Raw genomic sequence first — 12,117 nt, 5'->3', positions numbered from 1 at the left:
GCTGTTTTCACTCCCACACGCTCACCTCACCTGCTGCTTCCTCTCCAGGCGGGCCAATAGGAACTTATGAGGGAGTTCCCATGGCAACATAACAGTTAAACAGCGCTGTAGATAAAGAGCAGGTAAAACGTAACAGGATCAGTGTTTACACACACAGGGTACACACACACATTGTAGCTCAGTCAACAGGAAATGATAAACTGAATGATAGTTTGCACCCAGCTTACTCCTGTGTGTGTGTCCATGCTTTTAAAAAGAAGAGGTCACATCCATGGATGGAGAGTCTGACTCTTTAAACTCTCTGAGGGGCAGAAGTTCAGGATGGATGTATCTAAAGCACAAAGTTCCCACGGTCAGTGAATGTTACAGGGAATGTGCATACAGAATGGGCAGCAGTGATTGGGGTGTGTTAGATTTTGAGGCCAGAGAAGCAGCCCCATTACACAGAAGACACAATGATGACTCCGAGCAGAAATTTGACTTTATTCATGAAGGAAGGGTGACACGTTACAGGACCAGGCCTGTCTCTTTAAAGCCTAACAGAAGCAGGAAGTGAACTGTGCATCATGTTTGACTGGGATCATCTGGACAAGCTGAATGTAGGCTTAAAGTTAAGTTTATTAGACTTTTATTACGTCTGATGTTTAAGGAGCACTGAGCAGGAGAGCATCCAGGTTCAGAGAACAGCAGCGGACAAAACACACTCCAGAGTTTTAGAAAAAAGTCTGTTCATCTCTCCAGGAAGGTGAAGAGATTTACATTCATGGGAAATAAAAAAAAATAAATAAAAATCTTAAAACCCAAGTCCCCTCTTTTCATCACAGACAACTCAAACCTCATTCAACTGCAGCCTCACATTTGTCTGTCCAGTAAACATTCCATCTCCTCACATTCCTCACCTGTAACAGGTAACACCACACACACAGCTGAGCAGAGCGAAACCCTGCTGAGATAAAAAATGTTGCAGGATAGCACACACACACATGTGCACGAACACAGCTGACACAGGTACAGCCTGTCTGCAGGGTTCAGCGTGCCGTCTCACAAGTGAGGTGTGGGCTGACAGGTTGGTGAGGGGGCGGGGCCTCATTCAAGGGCAGTGGTGTGTATGCAGTGTGTGTACGATGGCATGTTTGAAGAAGTGTGAAGAAACTGTCACCACTTAAAAAGTTCATCAGGTTTTCAGAAGCAGCTTTGGCGTGTTGCTGCCTGTTAAAGAAAGAGTCATCATCACCAACATCAACCCAAAGTCATCCTCGGAAAGATGCCGCCGCCGCTGGAAGAAGCTCCTCGCCATTCTTGCATCGAGGCTGGAACCTCTAATCCTTCTTCTTTATGGCGCTCAGCTTGTCAGTTTGACGAGCAAACGTCTCTGCGACGATCAGAGGAAACACCAAGGAGGCATCTGCGTACACCTGGAACACAGGAAAGAGGAAATCACTGACCTGTGAAGCCACACACACACATGCGTGCAAACACCAACACACCACTAAACTCCTGTTGTTAGTTTCAGCTGCTTTAAGGCCTCACTGCAACCAGAAACACTGTGCAGACACTGCCCCCTGGAGGCCATAACAAGAAGTACAGCTCGTCTAACACACCACAAACACAGAACTCAACTCTGAAGTTACAAACATCTAAAAAAAACATTAAATTTTTTCTTCTTCTTCACTTTCACTTCAAAAGTTTCTCTCCATTTCTTGTTCATCATTTCACAACTGGTTCTTAGCAGACGCTTTTATCCAAAGCGACGTACAACTCAAGCAAGAAATTAGACAGAAGGAAAACCAAGTTAGTGTGACAAAAGTGCTATGAGTCATTTGGCTGCAGGTGCTGCCATTAAGTGCAGGACTTTTTTTTAATAATGTAGAATAATCTAACCAACTAATCAACTGCTACAACAATATACTTCAACAACATTCAGTAATCAGCCCCTGAGGACAAAGAGGAGAAGGGTCATATTAAGTGCTTAAGTGTTCCCTGAACAGATGAGTGTTCAGACATCTCTTAAAGTAGAAAGGGACTCTGTTGATCGTATAGAGTTAGGTAATTCATTCCACTGTTTGGGAACAACAGAGGAGAAGAGTCTGGCTAGAGATTTGGAGCCACGCTGGGCTGGGAGCACCAGGCGTCTTTCACAAGCAGAGTGTAGTGGGCGAGAAGGAGTTTAGACCTGGATAAGGGACCCCAGGTAGACAGGAGCCGTTCTTGACAATGCTTCGTAAGGCAGAAGAAGAGCTTTGTATTTGATTCGAGCTGCTACTGGAAGTAAGTGAATGGAGATTAACAGCAGGGTGACGTGTGCTGTTTTGGGCTGGTTAAAGACCAGACGTGGATCATCTGCAGAGGCTTAAATGACTTCTTTTTCTATAGTATTTATTCAATTCAAAACTCCCTGACGACCATTATCAACTTTTGTTAACAGTAACTCCAGGGACAAACTGATCCCATGTCACCAGGAATCACAGCAGATAGGAACTTGGCAAAGAGTCCAGCATAAAAGCTGACCCAGGATTTGTAGAGGTCATTTGTGAGAAAGCACCGGATGCTGAGGCTGTCTCTTGATTTCAGGCTAATTCTTACCTTTACAGGTGTAGCGTCTGGTTTGATTTTTCCCCAGGACACAGCCTCGTCAGGTCTTGCTCCAGAGTCTGAGCCATCAAACTCGTTCCCTGTGTTCACGAACACTGCATAGTCTGCGCCGTTTCTCTACAAGAGATAGAAAATTGCATGACTTGAGACAGCGTGGAAGTGTTGGTAGTTTCTGTTTAAACCTTATTAGCTCTCATATGATCACAAATAAAAAGTCATTATAATTAAAAATCAACATAAGTTACCATCAGGTTGGCATTGCAGATGTGATGTTTCACCACTCCTCCCCCCAGGATGATCATCCCTGTCCTCTTGGCAAACACAGCAAGACCGTTAATCCTGCGAATGTCTGACAGAAGAACATCCTCACTCTCTGTAACAGCCACTAACAATAACGGCTCTGTGATCACGCTTCAGTTACCTTCCACGATGTCCAGCACCAGGCCGGGGTTCCTGTACGAGTGGAAGTAGATCATGTCTCCAATCGAGCCGTCAGTAAGAGCCGGGCTGAACACGGGGATATCGTTCTGAAACACAGACGAACGTTAAAGGACAGGCAAAGGATCTTTCACTGAGAGTTCATGATCATTTTTATCACTTTATCTGAGCATGCAACAGTAATTCTACCTGTACAACTGTGTTTACCCAACTGTTCATACGATGGTGTGATTTCACACACAGCCTGTCTCACCTTGTAGGCCCAGTAATACACTGATTCAGGGTTGTTGATCTCCTTCCCCAGACGATGAATCATTTTAGATGGAGTCCAACGCACACCCTGAAGTCAGTGAAGTTCAAAGAATCATTTAACCAAATGTCACACCAATGACACAATACAAATTAATCAGCATAACACAGGCTGTACTCTGCACGCACGCACGCACGCACACACACACCTCTGTGTTCTGCTCCAAAACCATCTGGTCCAGGATCGGCATCAACCAGTCCTCGAATTTACAGTAGTTATCATTTGGTACCAAAATATTTCCAATTCTGCATTAACAAGAGACAAAAAAGACAGGTCAGGGGGTTTCTCTCTCTCACACACTCAAACACACACACACAGATAGAAAAGCTGTAATCTGTCCAGATAAAATACATCAGATTAGATCAGGTAGTCTCCCAGTTTGTGTTTAATCTTTTTAGAAGGGTTCAGACATATTTGATCCAGTTATCTGGACGATCCTGATCCTGGTTCATGCTGGGTGATACACACACTAACTGATTAAAATCTCTGAATGAACAAGCTTAGGGCCATTCTAATCCTTCCTCCACTCATCAAACATTTATCTTTTTAGTCTTATCAGCCTAAGAGATCCCTCCATTTGTGGGTGTTAGCGCCACCTGTGGTCAAAGCAAACGGAGTGTAGTCCTTAAAGGCTAATGCTAATCATAGGGTAATAGATGATGCAGCAGTGGTATAGATTTTTCCATCTCTCAGATTCCCTCTGAGGATCAGAGACACTCACCTGTTGATGCCTCTCTGACGAAGCTCTTTACCCGGCATGTTAAAGTCTCCCAGGTACGCACTCGCAAGACACTTGATAATGTCTTCCTCGATGCCACCTGCAGTGGTCACTAGCACGTCCACCTGACACAGAAGAGCAGAGACGGTCACTAACACCAGGCCCCGCCCCCTAACTGTAACCCCTGTCACTGTGATGAGGTCATGCATGTACCATTTTGTGCTGTGCCAGGTAGCAGATGCTCTCTCTGACCCCCGAGCTGATGAGGTTGGAGGTGTATCCCAGGAAAATGGTGCAGCCCAGCTTTGTCTCCACCCCGTCGATGTAATCCTCATCCCCTGCTACCTGTGGCTCCAGACGCTTCTCGATCTGTGGGCGGACATTTTCAACGAAGACAAATGATCACAAACAGATATGGTCTAAGCAAGACGATCATATTACTGTACAATTGGGGTTTTTGACAGGTCAACCACAGGATATAGAAATCCACTGCTATAACAGCAGTTAAGGTAGGTTTAAGTACCTGAGAGCACCTTTGACACACACCCATGGTTCACATCTGGCTATTTTCATTCAGGCTGTGAATAAATAAAAACTGTGCTACAGAGATGAGAGGATGAAGGTGAACCAGGTGTGTCTTATAGGTCGTCTGACCGTACAGAGCCCGTCCCCTCACCATGTTGTTGATCTCCTGGATGGCTAAACCCAGCCTGCTAGCTTGGAAACCTGTAGTCAGGTAGGTCTTCAGGAGAGCCTTGAGGTCAACACCTTGGTTGAAGTCGTAGCCTTTGATCACCGGGGTGTCGTCGGGGAGTTTGCAGCTACGCTTCAGAACTGCCTCCGTGGCCACAGGTGGTGCTTTGTCTGCCATTTTTCCTGAAAGACAGAAAGCAGCATGAAAATTTGAGAGTTATTTATTGAAGCAATACACATCAGCAAGAATGGAAATGTTTTGTAGGTAAAGAAATCAAATTTAGAGAGAAAATAAAGGGGAAATAACTGAAATAATCAACATGGCAGATTTACTTCACCTGAAAGCTCTTGTCGTCGTTTCGATTATTTTTCGATTCGTCGCCCAATTCTAGGTGTGTTACACACCTGTCTGACCTGTCTGAGTCTGTTTATCTATTTTAATTTAAGCTGGAAGGAAACTGTGTGTGTGGTTACTGCAGGTTTAAACTGCTGCTTAAGAAAACAAGTTCAGACTTAACTTTTAAATATGTATCTTTAATTTTACACTCATATTTTCACGCAGATGAAATTACAGACTTTAGAGATTAAACTTCTCAAAATTAAATAACCAAATAAAATAACAGAGGTGTTCAGAGCCTTCCCCTGGCTCTTTAAAAGCTAAAGAAACAATCACCAACTGTGTCTCATGTAGTTTGTGACTTCAACACTGGCTGACTTTAAAAATGAAAATTGTATTTTTTTATTTTTACATCACTTCATCAACTGGTTCTGCCAGAACTCGGTCTTTAAGGATCTCTTTATCTGAAACCACAGCCCCAGCTTACACTGGTTTAAAACTTTGGAGCTGGTTTGACTGTGCTTACCTGTCAGCTGGCTGGTTACCTCCTTCAGGTTACCTCACTGTTATGTAACTTTGCGACTAACTGCGGCTAACTAGCACAACCCAGCCTTAACTTTTCAAAATAAAACTGTATTACTGTGCTCGTACACTGTTATAATCAGACTACAAACATGTCGTGTGTTTATTATAATTCATAACATTTCATTTCACGTCTTTAAGAGAGTGTACACATGGTTCATGTTAGCATGGAGGCTAATGTTGGTTAGCTTGTGGTCTGTGTAGGTGGCTGCATGGTTTTAATCCCGAATAATCTTTAGAGACAGAGGTTAAAACATACCTGTGCTCAGAGTGAGAAGGCTGTTGCCGGTTTTCCGTCAGTTAATGTCAGTAAACACAGATAATAAGACTCCTAAAGCTCAACATTCCGGTGAACACGGGTAAACACCGCACAGACCGCCTGCGGCAGGGGAGATCTTACTACGGAGAGAACCGAAGGACAAACATGACAACAGTGTGTTCCTACGAACACAGCTTTAAGATGTGGTTTTTAATTAATTTTTTTTTATTCAGTGCGCCAGAAGTTGTGATCCGTTTTCATTGAACATTCAGAACATACATGTCCCTTTCTAAAGTAATCAGATGTTCCAAATGTATATAAAAAAAATTATCATAAGGAAAGGTTTAATCGCTCTGCACAAGAGTTAACTCCTTATCTGACAAACGTTGAACGTTGACACAAGTCTATCTGAAGCCCCAACTCTTCAATGTTTCCATCTCAACAGGCAGAGAGCACACATGAAGCACAGAGGTCCATAATCTTCTCATCAGAGGAGCTGAGTGATGTTTGTGACATTTCCATCACCTCTGTCCAGTTGACCTTTAACTTCACAGACACTTTGAACCTCTGACAGGGAATAAAAAGCAGCGACAGCTTCAGAGAGGACAGGAGAGTCTTTGAGAAGACCCACTGGATCAGGTGAAACCAGTCATCATCCTCCTGGTGCTCCCTGACTGTCAGAGTGTTGAGGGGTCTCTGGCAGGTTTTGCTGATGTCAGGAAAGATGTGCAGCGGTAGCAGCAGCAGTGGGAGCGTGGTTCAGGCTCAGAAGCTGGTGGATCAACTGCAGCTGGAGGCGGGCATGGAGAGAATTAAGGTCTGTGACAACCCTTACTTATTTCTTTACACACCTTGATGAACTAACAGGCTTGTTTTCTTTTCATCATACAGAGTACTTTCTTAAGTATCACAGAGTCTGACTTCTAGTCCTTCTCTGTCCCCAGATCTCACTGACAGCAGCAGATCTGGTTCGGTATTGTCAAGAGCACAGACGCAGTGATCCTCTGCTCACAGGCATCTCTGCCTCCTCCAACCCGTTCAAAGACAAGAAGACCTGCACGCTGCTCTGACACTGGAGGGTGAGGGGGCCAACACACCACCAACCGTCAGTCCTCTGTGTCTCAGGGAAAAAGCTTCAAACATGGACAGGATGTTTGGCCAAAGACACAAGAAGAGGGTCCAGTGTTGAAACGCTTTAATATCACAGGAAACACACACACGCACGCACTCACTCACACACACACACACACACACACCTCTTTGTAATCATGTCAGATGAAAACTGTTCATGTCTTTAAACTGTTTTTATAATGCCAGGTTAATAAACATGTTTATAATATGAAGCGGTCTTCTTGTGAAATATTATAGATTCTGTTTTGATCCAGTTCAGTGTTCCGGGTCTTAGAGTTTTCGGAGCTGCACAAAGAGGTGATGGAGCGTCTCCTCTGCACAAATAATTTCCCTGTGGCTGAAGCCACCAGACGTTAAAAAAGCTACCGAGTGCTAAAACCAGAAGCAGAACTATAACTGGAACCAAAATTGTCAGTCATCCTCTTGAGGTGGTCGTCTCCAAGTATCAAAGTCCAAACACAGGAAGTGATTGTTTTTCTTCATTTTCTTCATTTTCTGGGCCTCCACACCTCCACACACATGTCCCCTGAGGCCACAGCCAGGACACCTGCCTGCACACTCAGCTGACAAGAGGGGAAAGACATAGATGAGGATGAAGCCAGGTGAGGAGAGAGACAGGTGAGAACAGTGTAGGTGAAACATCAAGTTGTAAAGTATTCAAATACTATTTTCAGGTAAACATCAAATCATTGCAGTAAAGGAGACCAGCACTCACTCCGTTGACTCCAGCTTCATGATGCTGTGTGCATAACGTCCGTGGAGGTGAACTGGGGATGTGAACCTACAAAACAAATATCTAATTACATCTCTGCATCAGTCAGAGGTAACTCGTATGAATCTCTCCATCTTTACCTTAACAGTGCGGTCAGATGAACAAGTGTAGAGGCTTCCAGCAGACCTGCTGATGCCAGTAATCATAGCTCCGTGTCCCACATCACACCTGGAGACAGGTCTCAGAGTCCCAGCCTGCATGGAGAAGCAGTGGATCATCCCACTGTTGTCTCCTGCCCACACTTCACAGCCGCTGTAGCTCATGGACTGCAGGTACGAGCTCAGCTACAAGATGAGGACGAAAGTCTTTCAGCAGAGGTGCAGCAGAAGATATATGCACACAGACAGAGGGCTGAGATAAATGTGTGTGTGTGTGTGTGTGTGTGTGTGTGTGTGTGTGTGTGTGTGTGTGTGTGTGTGTGTGTGTGTGTGTGTGTGTGTGTGTGTGTGTGTGTGTTCATGCATCTACCTGAAGCCTTTTTAAGTCCTTGCCTGCCCTGCGGTCATACACCGCCACTGTGCAGTCTTTACTACCAGAGATGATGAACTTATCGTCTGCTGCGAGGCACATGACAGCGTTACCATGGATACGGATGCTTTTCACCAGAGGCTGAGCAGCTGTGGACAAAACACAAAACTGTATGAGTACAGTAGTTGTTATGTTTATGTTCAGCATCTATAATCTATCAAGATGAAGAAAATAAAGCTAAAAATGAAAGTCAGAGGAACAGTTTATTCATTAATCAGTTAAATTATAAACCTTTTTATAGATAAAGTATTGAAACATTAAATCATTTGGTTTATATGCCAGTAATCTAGCTTTCCCCCTGTATGTTAATTAGTTCTTGCTCACCTCTAGGGTCGTACATGTTGACTCTCTTGTCGAATGTCCCGGCCAGCAGGACATCGCTCTGACAGGACAGACATAGGACAGCTGCCCCCGCCCTGATTAGGCCCCTCTTTGCTCCGCCTGCCTGCAGGTCCCACAGCCTCACTGTGCTATCGAAGCCCCCTGAGGCAAGCTGATGATCCCGACACGCCAGACACCAGACCCAGCCTCGATGTGTGCTAAAATCACCTTGTCCTCCTAATGTGTGCAGCAGTGTGGCTCCACATCCAGCCTGCAGATCCCATAGCTTCACATTCCAGTCCCTGGAACCTGTGGCCAAAACGCTTCCCCCTCCCATGAGGAGCACAGAGTTCACCTGAGCAATGTGACCTGAAGGCAGAGGGATGCACTCCAGTGCTGGCGGCGGGCTGGAACTTCTGGGTGGTAGGTGTTCATCCATCTCTACCGGTCCACCGTTTTCCTGATTCCCGGGCTCCTGCTGTGGATCAGGAGCGTCGTCCTGAGGCGGCCTCATCTGTTCCCTCTCCCCTTCGTCCTGCTGGGTCTGTCTGGCTCTGAGGTGCCCTTGGCCCGTCCAGCAGCTAATGAGCTGCTCCATCTCCACGCAGGCAGACGGCCAGTCAAAGTCCTCCCTCGGCCCCACAGGAAAGGTAGCCCTGGATCCTACGAGTCTGCCTGCCCGCAGCTGCCAGGCTGTGCTGTCCTTACCCACATCTTCTAAAGTATGGCAGACCTAAAGACAGCAGGACATAGTATGAGATCTTCCACCTGCAGGACTTTATCAGTTTATTAAGCTCAGCCTGAAGCGGTCAGTCAGAGACCAAATATCTCAGTAAATGTTGAAGGAGATAAATGACATTTACGTTTTTACTTCCTGAAAGTGTTTGAATCTGAGGCACACATGTAACAGTCTGAACTCACAGGATGAAGAAAGAGCGGCAGGAAAAGACCCTGTCACTCCTCAAATAAGGACTGCTAAAAATCCTCTGGACCTCACCTTTGGCAGCACATCAAGGACACACTGAGCTGGGAGGTGCGAGGCGATGTTGGTTAACATCTCCCATGGTAAAGACAGCAAACCACCAGCAGCTTCAACAGGTGAGGGGCTCGGGTGTGCTGAAGGCGGGGGACCAGGCGTACACAGACTGGAGGACAGGGGATGACAAAGACACATGCTAAAGCAGGATAAACATTTCAAACACACCAATCAGAAGGATCACTCAGATATCAGGACTCTCACTGACACAGATTAAAAGCTGAAAGTGAGAGTAACATAGCTCCACCCACTGTGACATCATCAGAATATGTGCCCACTGCATCTGCCTTCTTAGAAACAACAAAGATGGCAGCTTCCTTAACAGTGAGGCTGGTCAATTTCTTGGAACATTTGGTTTACACGAACTGAATGGCGTTTTAAATCAAGAACCAAAAACTTCACTCAGCATCTGATGTGAAGCATTTCAGGCTTAACTATATATCTGTGATGATGTACAGTCTACCACATGTGAACACACAAACAGCCAGGTAACTTGGGAAGCAGCAATCTCACCTGGGCAGGTCAGGTGTGGGTTTCCCCTGGTCAAAGTGTGCCTCAGGCTCACACGGTTCCATCTTCACCTCCTCTCAGCACAAGACCTCAAAGTCAGAAAGAAAACCCACATCAGCTCAACCCATCTATTACTTTCATTAATAGGAATTTACCTAAAATATTAGATCAAAGTCAGAGTGAACATTAGCTTAAAGAGACATACATGCATCTATTAAATACATAAATTTAAACAAATCAGATAATTAAGGGATTTTTTTTTCGATTTACACCAATGTTAAAAACACAGAAAGATCAAACTTTCATACCCTCTATTTACAGGGTTCAAATTTACGGTTGTAGCCGAAGTTAGCCGGTGATAGCCGAAGTTAGCCAGTATTAGCCGATGTTAGCTCAGGTTGAAGCAGTCCGTAAAATATGGCCCTGCTTCTTTTCGGTTCACAGAGATTCTCCGTCCTCCCATCAGATGTCAGTTAAATGGATTTAATATTCAAACTCATATTTCAGTGAACCTGGTTCCGTTTAGCTCCTAGCATCTTTAAAAGCATCGAGGCGTTACTGAAGCTCAGCCCGTAAACCGTAAACGGTCAGGAACTCCATAAACACTTAAGCTCTCCTCACTTACACATACATGAATAAATTAATTAAATACGTAAAAGAAGTCAGAAAACAGAGAGGAAACCTCTATGCAGGACTACAAACTGAACTACAAACCGCCGTCTGCCAGCTGATTCCGGGCAGCAAGATGACGTCAAATGATGTCGTAATCAAACTGCGCAGAACTTTGTTCTTGTAAAAAAAAATTTTTTTTACTTTTAGTATATATCATAAATATAACATTTTACGATATAGAATATTTTTTAATAATTTAACAATTATAAAGTCTATGCGTAATTCTCATTTAGTGGCTCTTTTCTTAAAATGATGAGGTTTTGAAGCTGCCCTTAGTTTTGAACATAAATTTTATTTATTTATTTATTTTTTTACTAAACCAACTGCCAACAAATGAATCTTTGTTTTCTTTACTAAGTGAAACTTTAAAGAGCGGAAAATTTATATAAAGGAAAATTTTTTGCATGAGCTTCCCTTTGTGGGATTCTAATTTACAGGAACAACCACTCACAAAACATCATCCTGCACAACTGCAGCCATGAGTAAGTGTGGGTCTAAAATTTTACAGTTTCTAAATTAAAGAAAAAATAGTCATATTTCCACAGATGTAAGTGCTTTCATGGCAATGGTATTCCTCAGAGCCCACTAAAATCTCAATAAATTTTTAAGTCATAAGTGTTATTATCAGCATTAAGCCTGACAATAACAAAAGCTCCTCTACTGGTCTAGAACTTACTTTCCCTCAGTCAGCCCTGAAACTGTTAAAGCTTGCTGCGGTTTGTTTTCCATCTGCGCATTTTCATCATTTTTGGCTGAAATTTCTCTCAGCTTGTCTGTTTTAACATCCCTCACTAGTTTCCTAAACAGGTTGTCCATAAAGTCACTTTATTTGTATTCAACAGTCAGGTGATAATTAAGAGAGCCAGGTCAGAAAAGAAACAGAACCCTGCTTTACTCCTGTCACCTGCTGAAATTTCCATCATTCCTAAAATACTGCCTAGCTCTTGCATAGCTTTCAAGACAGTGTATATTTTTGTTTTTTCATGTTCAGTTTTCTTTTTTTATTAACTTTGAGCTTGCTAAACTCGTGTGAACAGTCTCCAAATATAAAATTTGAAGCACAGGTTATTCTCACACAAACAGAGACAGTGACTCAGAGTTTAATAGAAAACATTTATTTACCCCGACTAACAAAAATTAAATAATGAGAAACATGGGAAAACATCCTGCTGTCGAGCAAAAAGGACCTCCGTCATGTTCCAATGTTCACCTCCACAT

General features: G+C 43.9%; 3 protein-coding genes across 3 annotated transcripts; 1 reads left to right on the top strand and 2 right to left on the bottom strand.

The window, feature by feature from the left end:
• Positions 1–611: 611 nt before the first annotated feature.
• On the bottom strand, positions 612–6,087 carry dhps (deoxyhypusine synthase). Its single transcript, XM_074696559.1, has 10 exons — positions 5,930–6,087; positions 4,735–4,934; positions 4,272–4,427; positions 4,062–4,183; positions 3,489–3,585; positions 3,284–3,370; positions 3,014–3,119; positions 2,838–2,941; positions 2,584–2,709; positions 612–1,415 (listed from the first exon to the last, which is right to left on the bottom strand). Exons 2-10 carry the CDS (start codon positions 4,927–4,929, stop codon positions 1,320–1,322), a joined length of 1,089 nt encoding a protein of 362 aa, XP_074552660.1. The 5' UTR covers positions 4,930–4,934; positions 5,930–6,087; the 3' UTR covers positions 612–1,319.
• Positions 5,929–10,972, bottom strand: fbxw9 (F-box and WD repeat domain containing 9). The gene is made up of 8 exons (XM_074696558.1): positions 10,536–10,972; positions 10,231–10,316; positions 9,679–9,826; positions 8,685–9,414; positions 8,301–8,449; positions 7,913–8,116; positions 7,776–7,841; positions 5,929–7,623 (listed from the first exon to the last, which is right to left on the bottom strand). The coding sequence occupies exons 2-8, from the start codon at positions 10,290–10,292 to the stop codon at positions 7,549–7,551; spliced, it is 1,434 nt and encodes a 477-aa protein (XP_074552659.1). The 5' UTR covers positions 10,293–10,316; positions 10,536–10,972; the 3' UTR covers positions 5,929–7,548.
• On the top strand, positions 6,614–7,012 carry LOC141809503 (guanine nucleotide-binding protein G(I)/G(S)/G(O) subunit gamma-7-like). The gene is made up of 2 exons (XM_074696560.1): positions 6,614–6,746; positions 6,874–7,012. The coding sequence occupies exons 1-2, from the start codon at positions 6,642–6,644 to the stop codon at positions 6,997–6,999; spliced, it is 231 nt and encodes a 76-aa protein (XP_074552661.1). The 5' UTR covers positions 6,614–6,641; the 3' UTR covers positions 7,000–7,012.
• Positions 10,973–12,117: the final 1,145 nt, after the last annotated feature.

Source organism: Halichoeres trimaculatus, unplaced genomic scaffold (genome assembly GCF_033239565.1).
Source record: "Halichoeres trimaculatus isolate MK-OKI-2021-1 unplaced genomic scaffold, fHalTri1.1 fHalTri1_scaffold_20, whole genome shotgun sequence".
In the NCBI taxonomy this organism is placed as follows: domain Eukaryota; kingdom Metazoa; phylum Chordata; class Actinopteri; order Labriformes; family Labridae; genus Halichoeres; species Halichoeres trimaculatus.
This window is presented reverse-complemented; position numbering and strand designations above follow the sequence as displayed.

Excerpts from the sequence above, each read along its gene's own strand:
- dhps (XM_074696559.1), bottom strand. The coding sequence starts at position 4,929 with ATGGCAGACAAAGCACCACCTGTGGCCACGGAGGCAGTTCTGAAGCGT. Across the intron at positions 4,184-4,271 it reads ACCTGGCACAGCACAAAATG|GTGGACGTGCTAGTGACCAC; the intron begins GTACATGCATGA and ends CTTCTGTGTCAG. Across the intron at positions 3,586-4,061 it reads CGTCAGAGAGGCATCAACAG|AATTGGAAATATTTTGGTAC; the intron begins GTGAGTGTCTCT and ends TTGTTAATGCAG.
- LOC141809503 (XM_074696560.1), top strand. The coding sequence starts at position 6,642 with ATGTCAGGAAAGATGTGCAGCGGTAGCAGCAGCAGTGGGAGCGTGGTT. Across the intron at positions 6,747-6,873 it reads CGGGCATGGAGAGAATTAAG|ATCTCACTGACAGCAGCAGA; the intron begins GTCTGTGACAAC and ends CTCTGTCCCCAG.
- fbxw9 (XM_074696558.1), bottom strand. The coding sequence starts at position 10,292 with ATGGAACCGTGTGAGCCTGAGGCACACTTTGACCAGGGGAAACCCACA. Across the intron at positions 9,827-10,230 it reads CCCACACCTGACCTGCCCAG|TCTGTGTACGCCTGGTCCCC; the intron begins GTGAGATTGCTG and ends CCTGTCCTCCAG. Across the intron at positions 7,624-7,775 it reads ATGAAGCTGGAGTCAACGGA|CTGAGTGTGCAGGCAGGTGT; the intron begins GTGAGTGCTGGT and ends CCCTCTTGTCAG.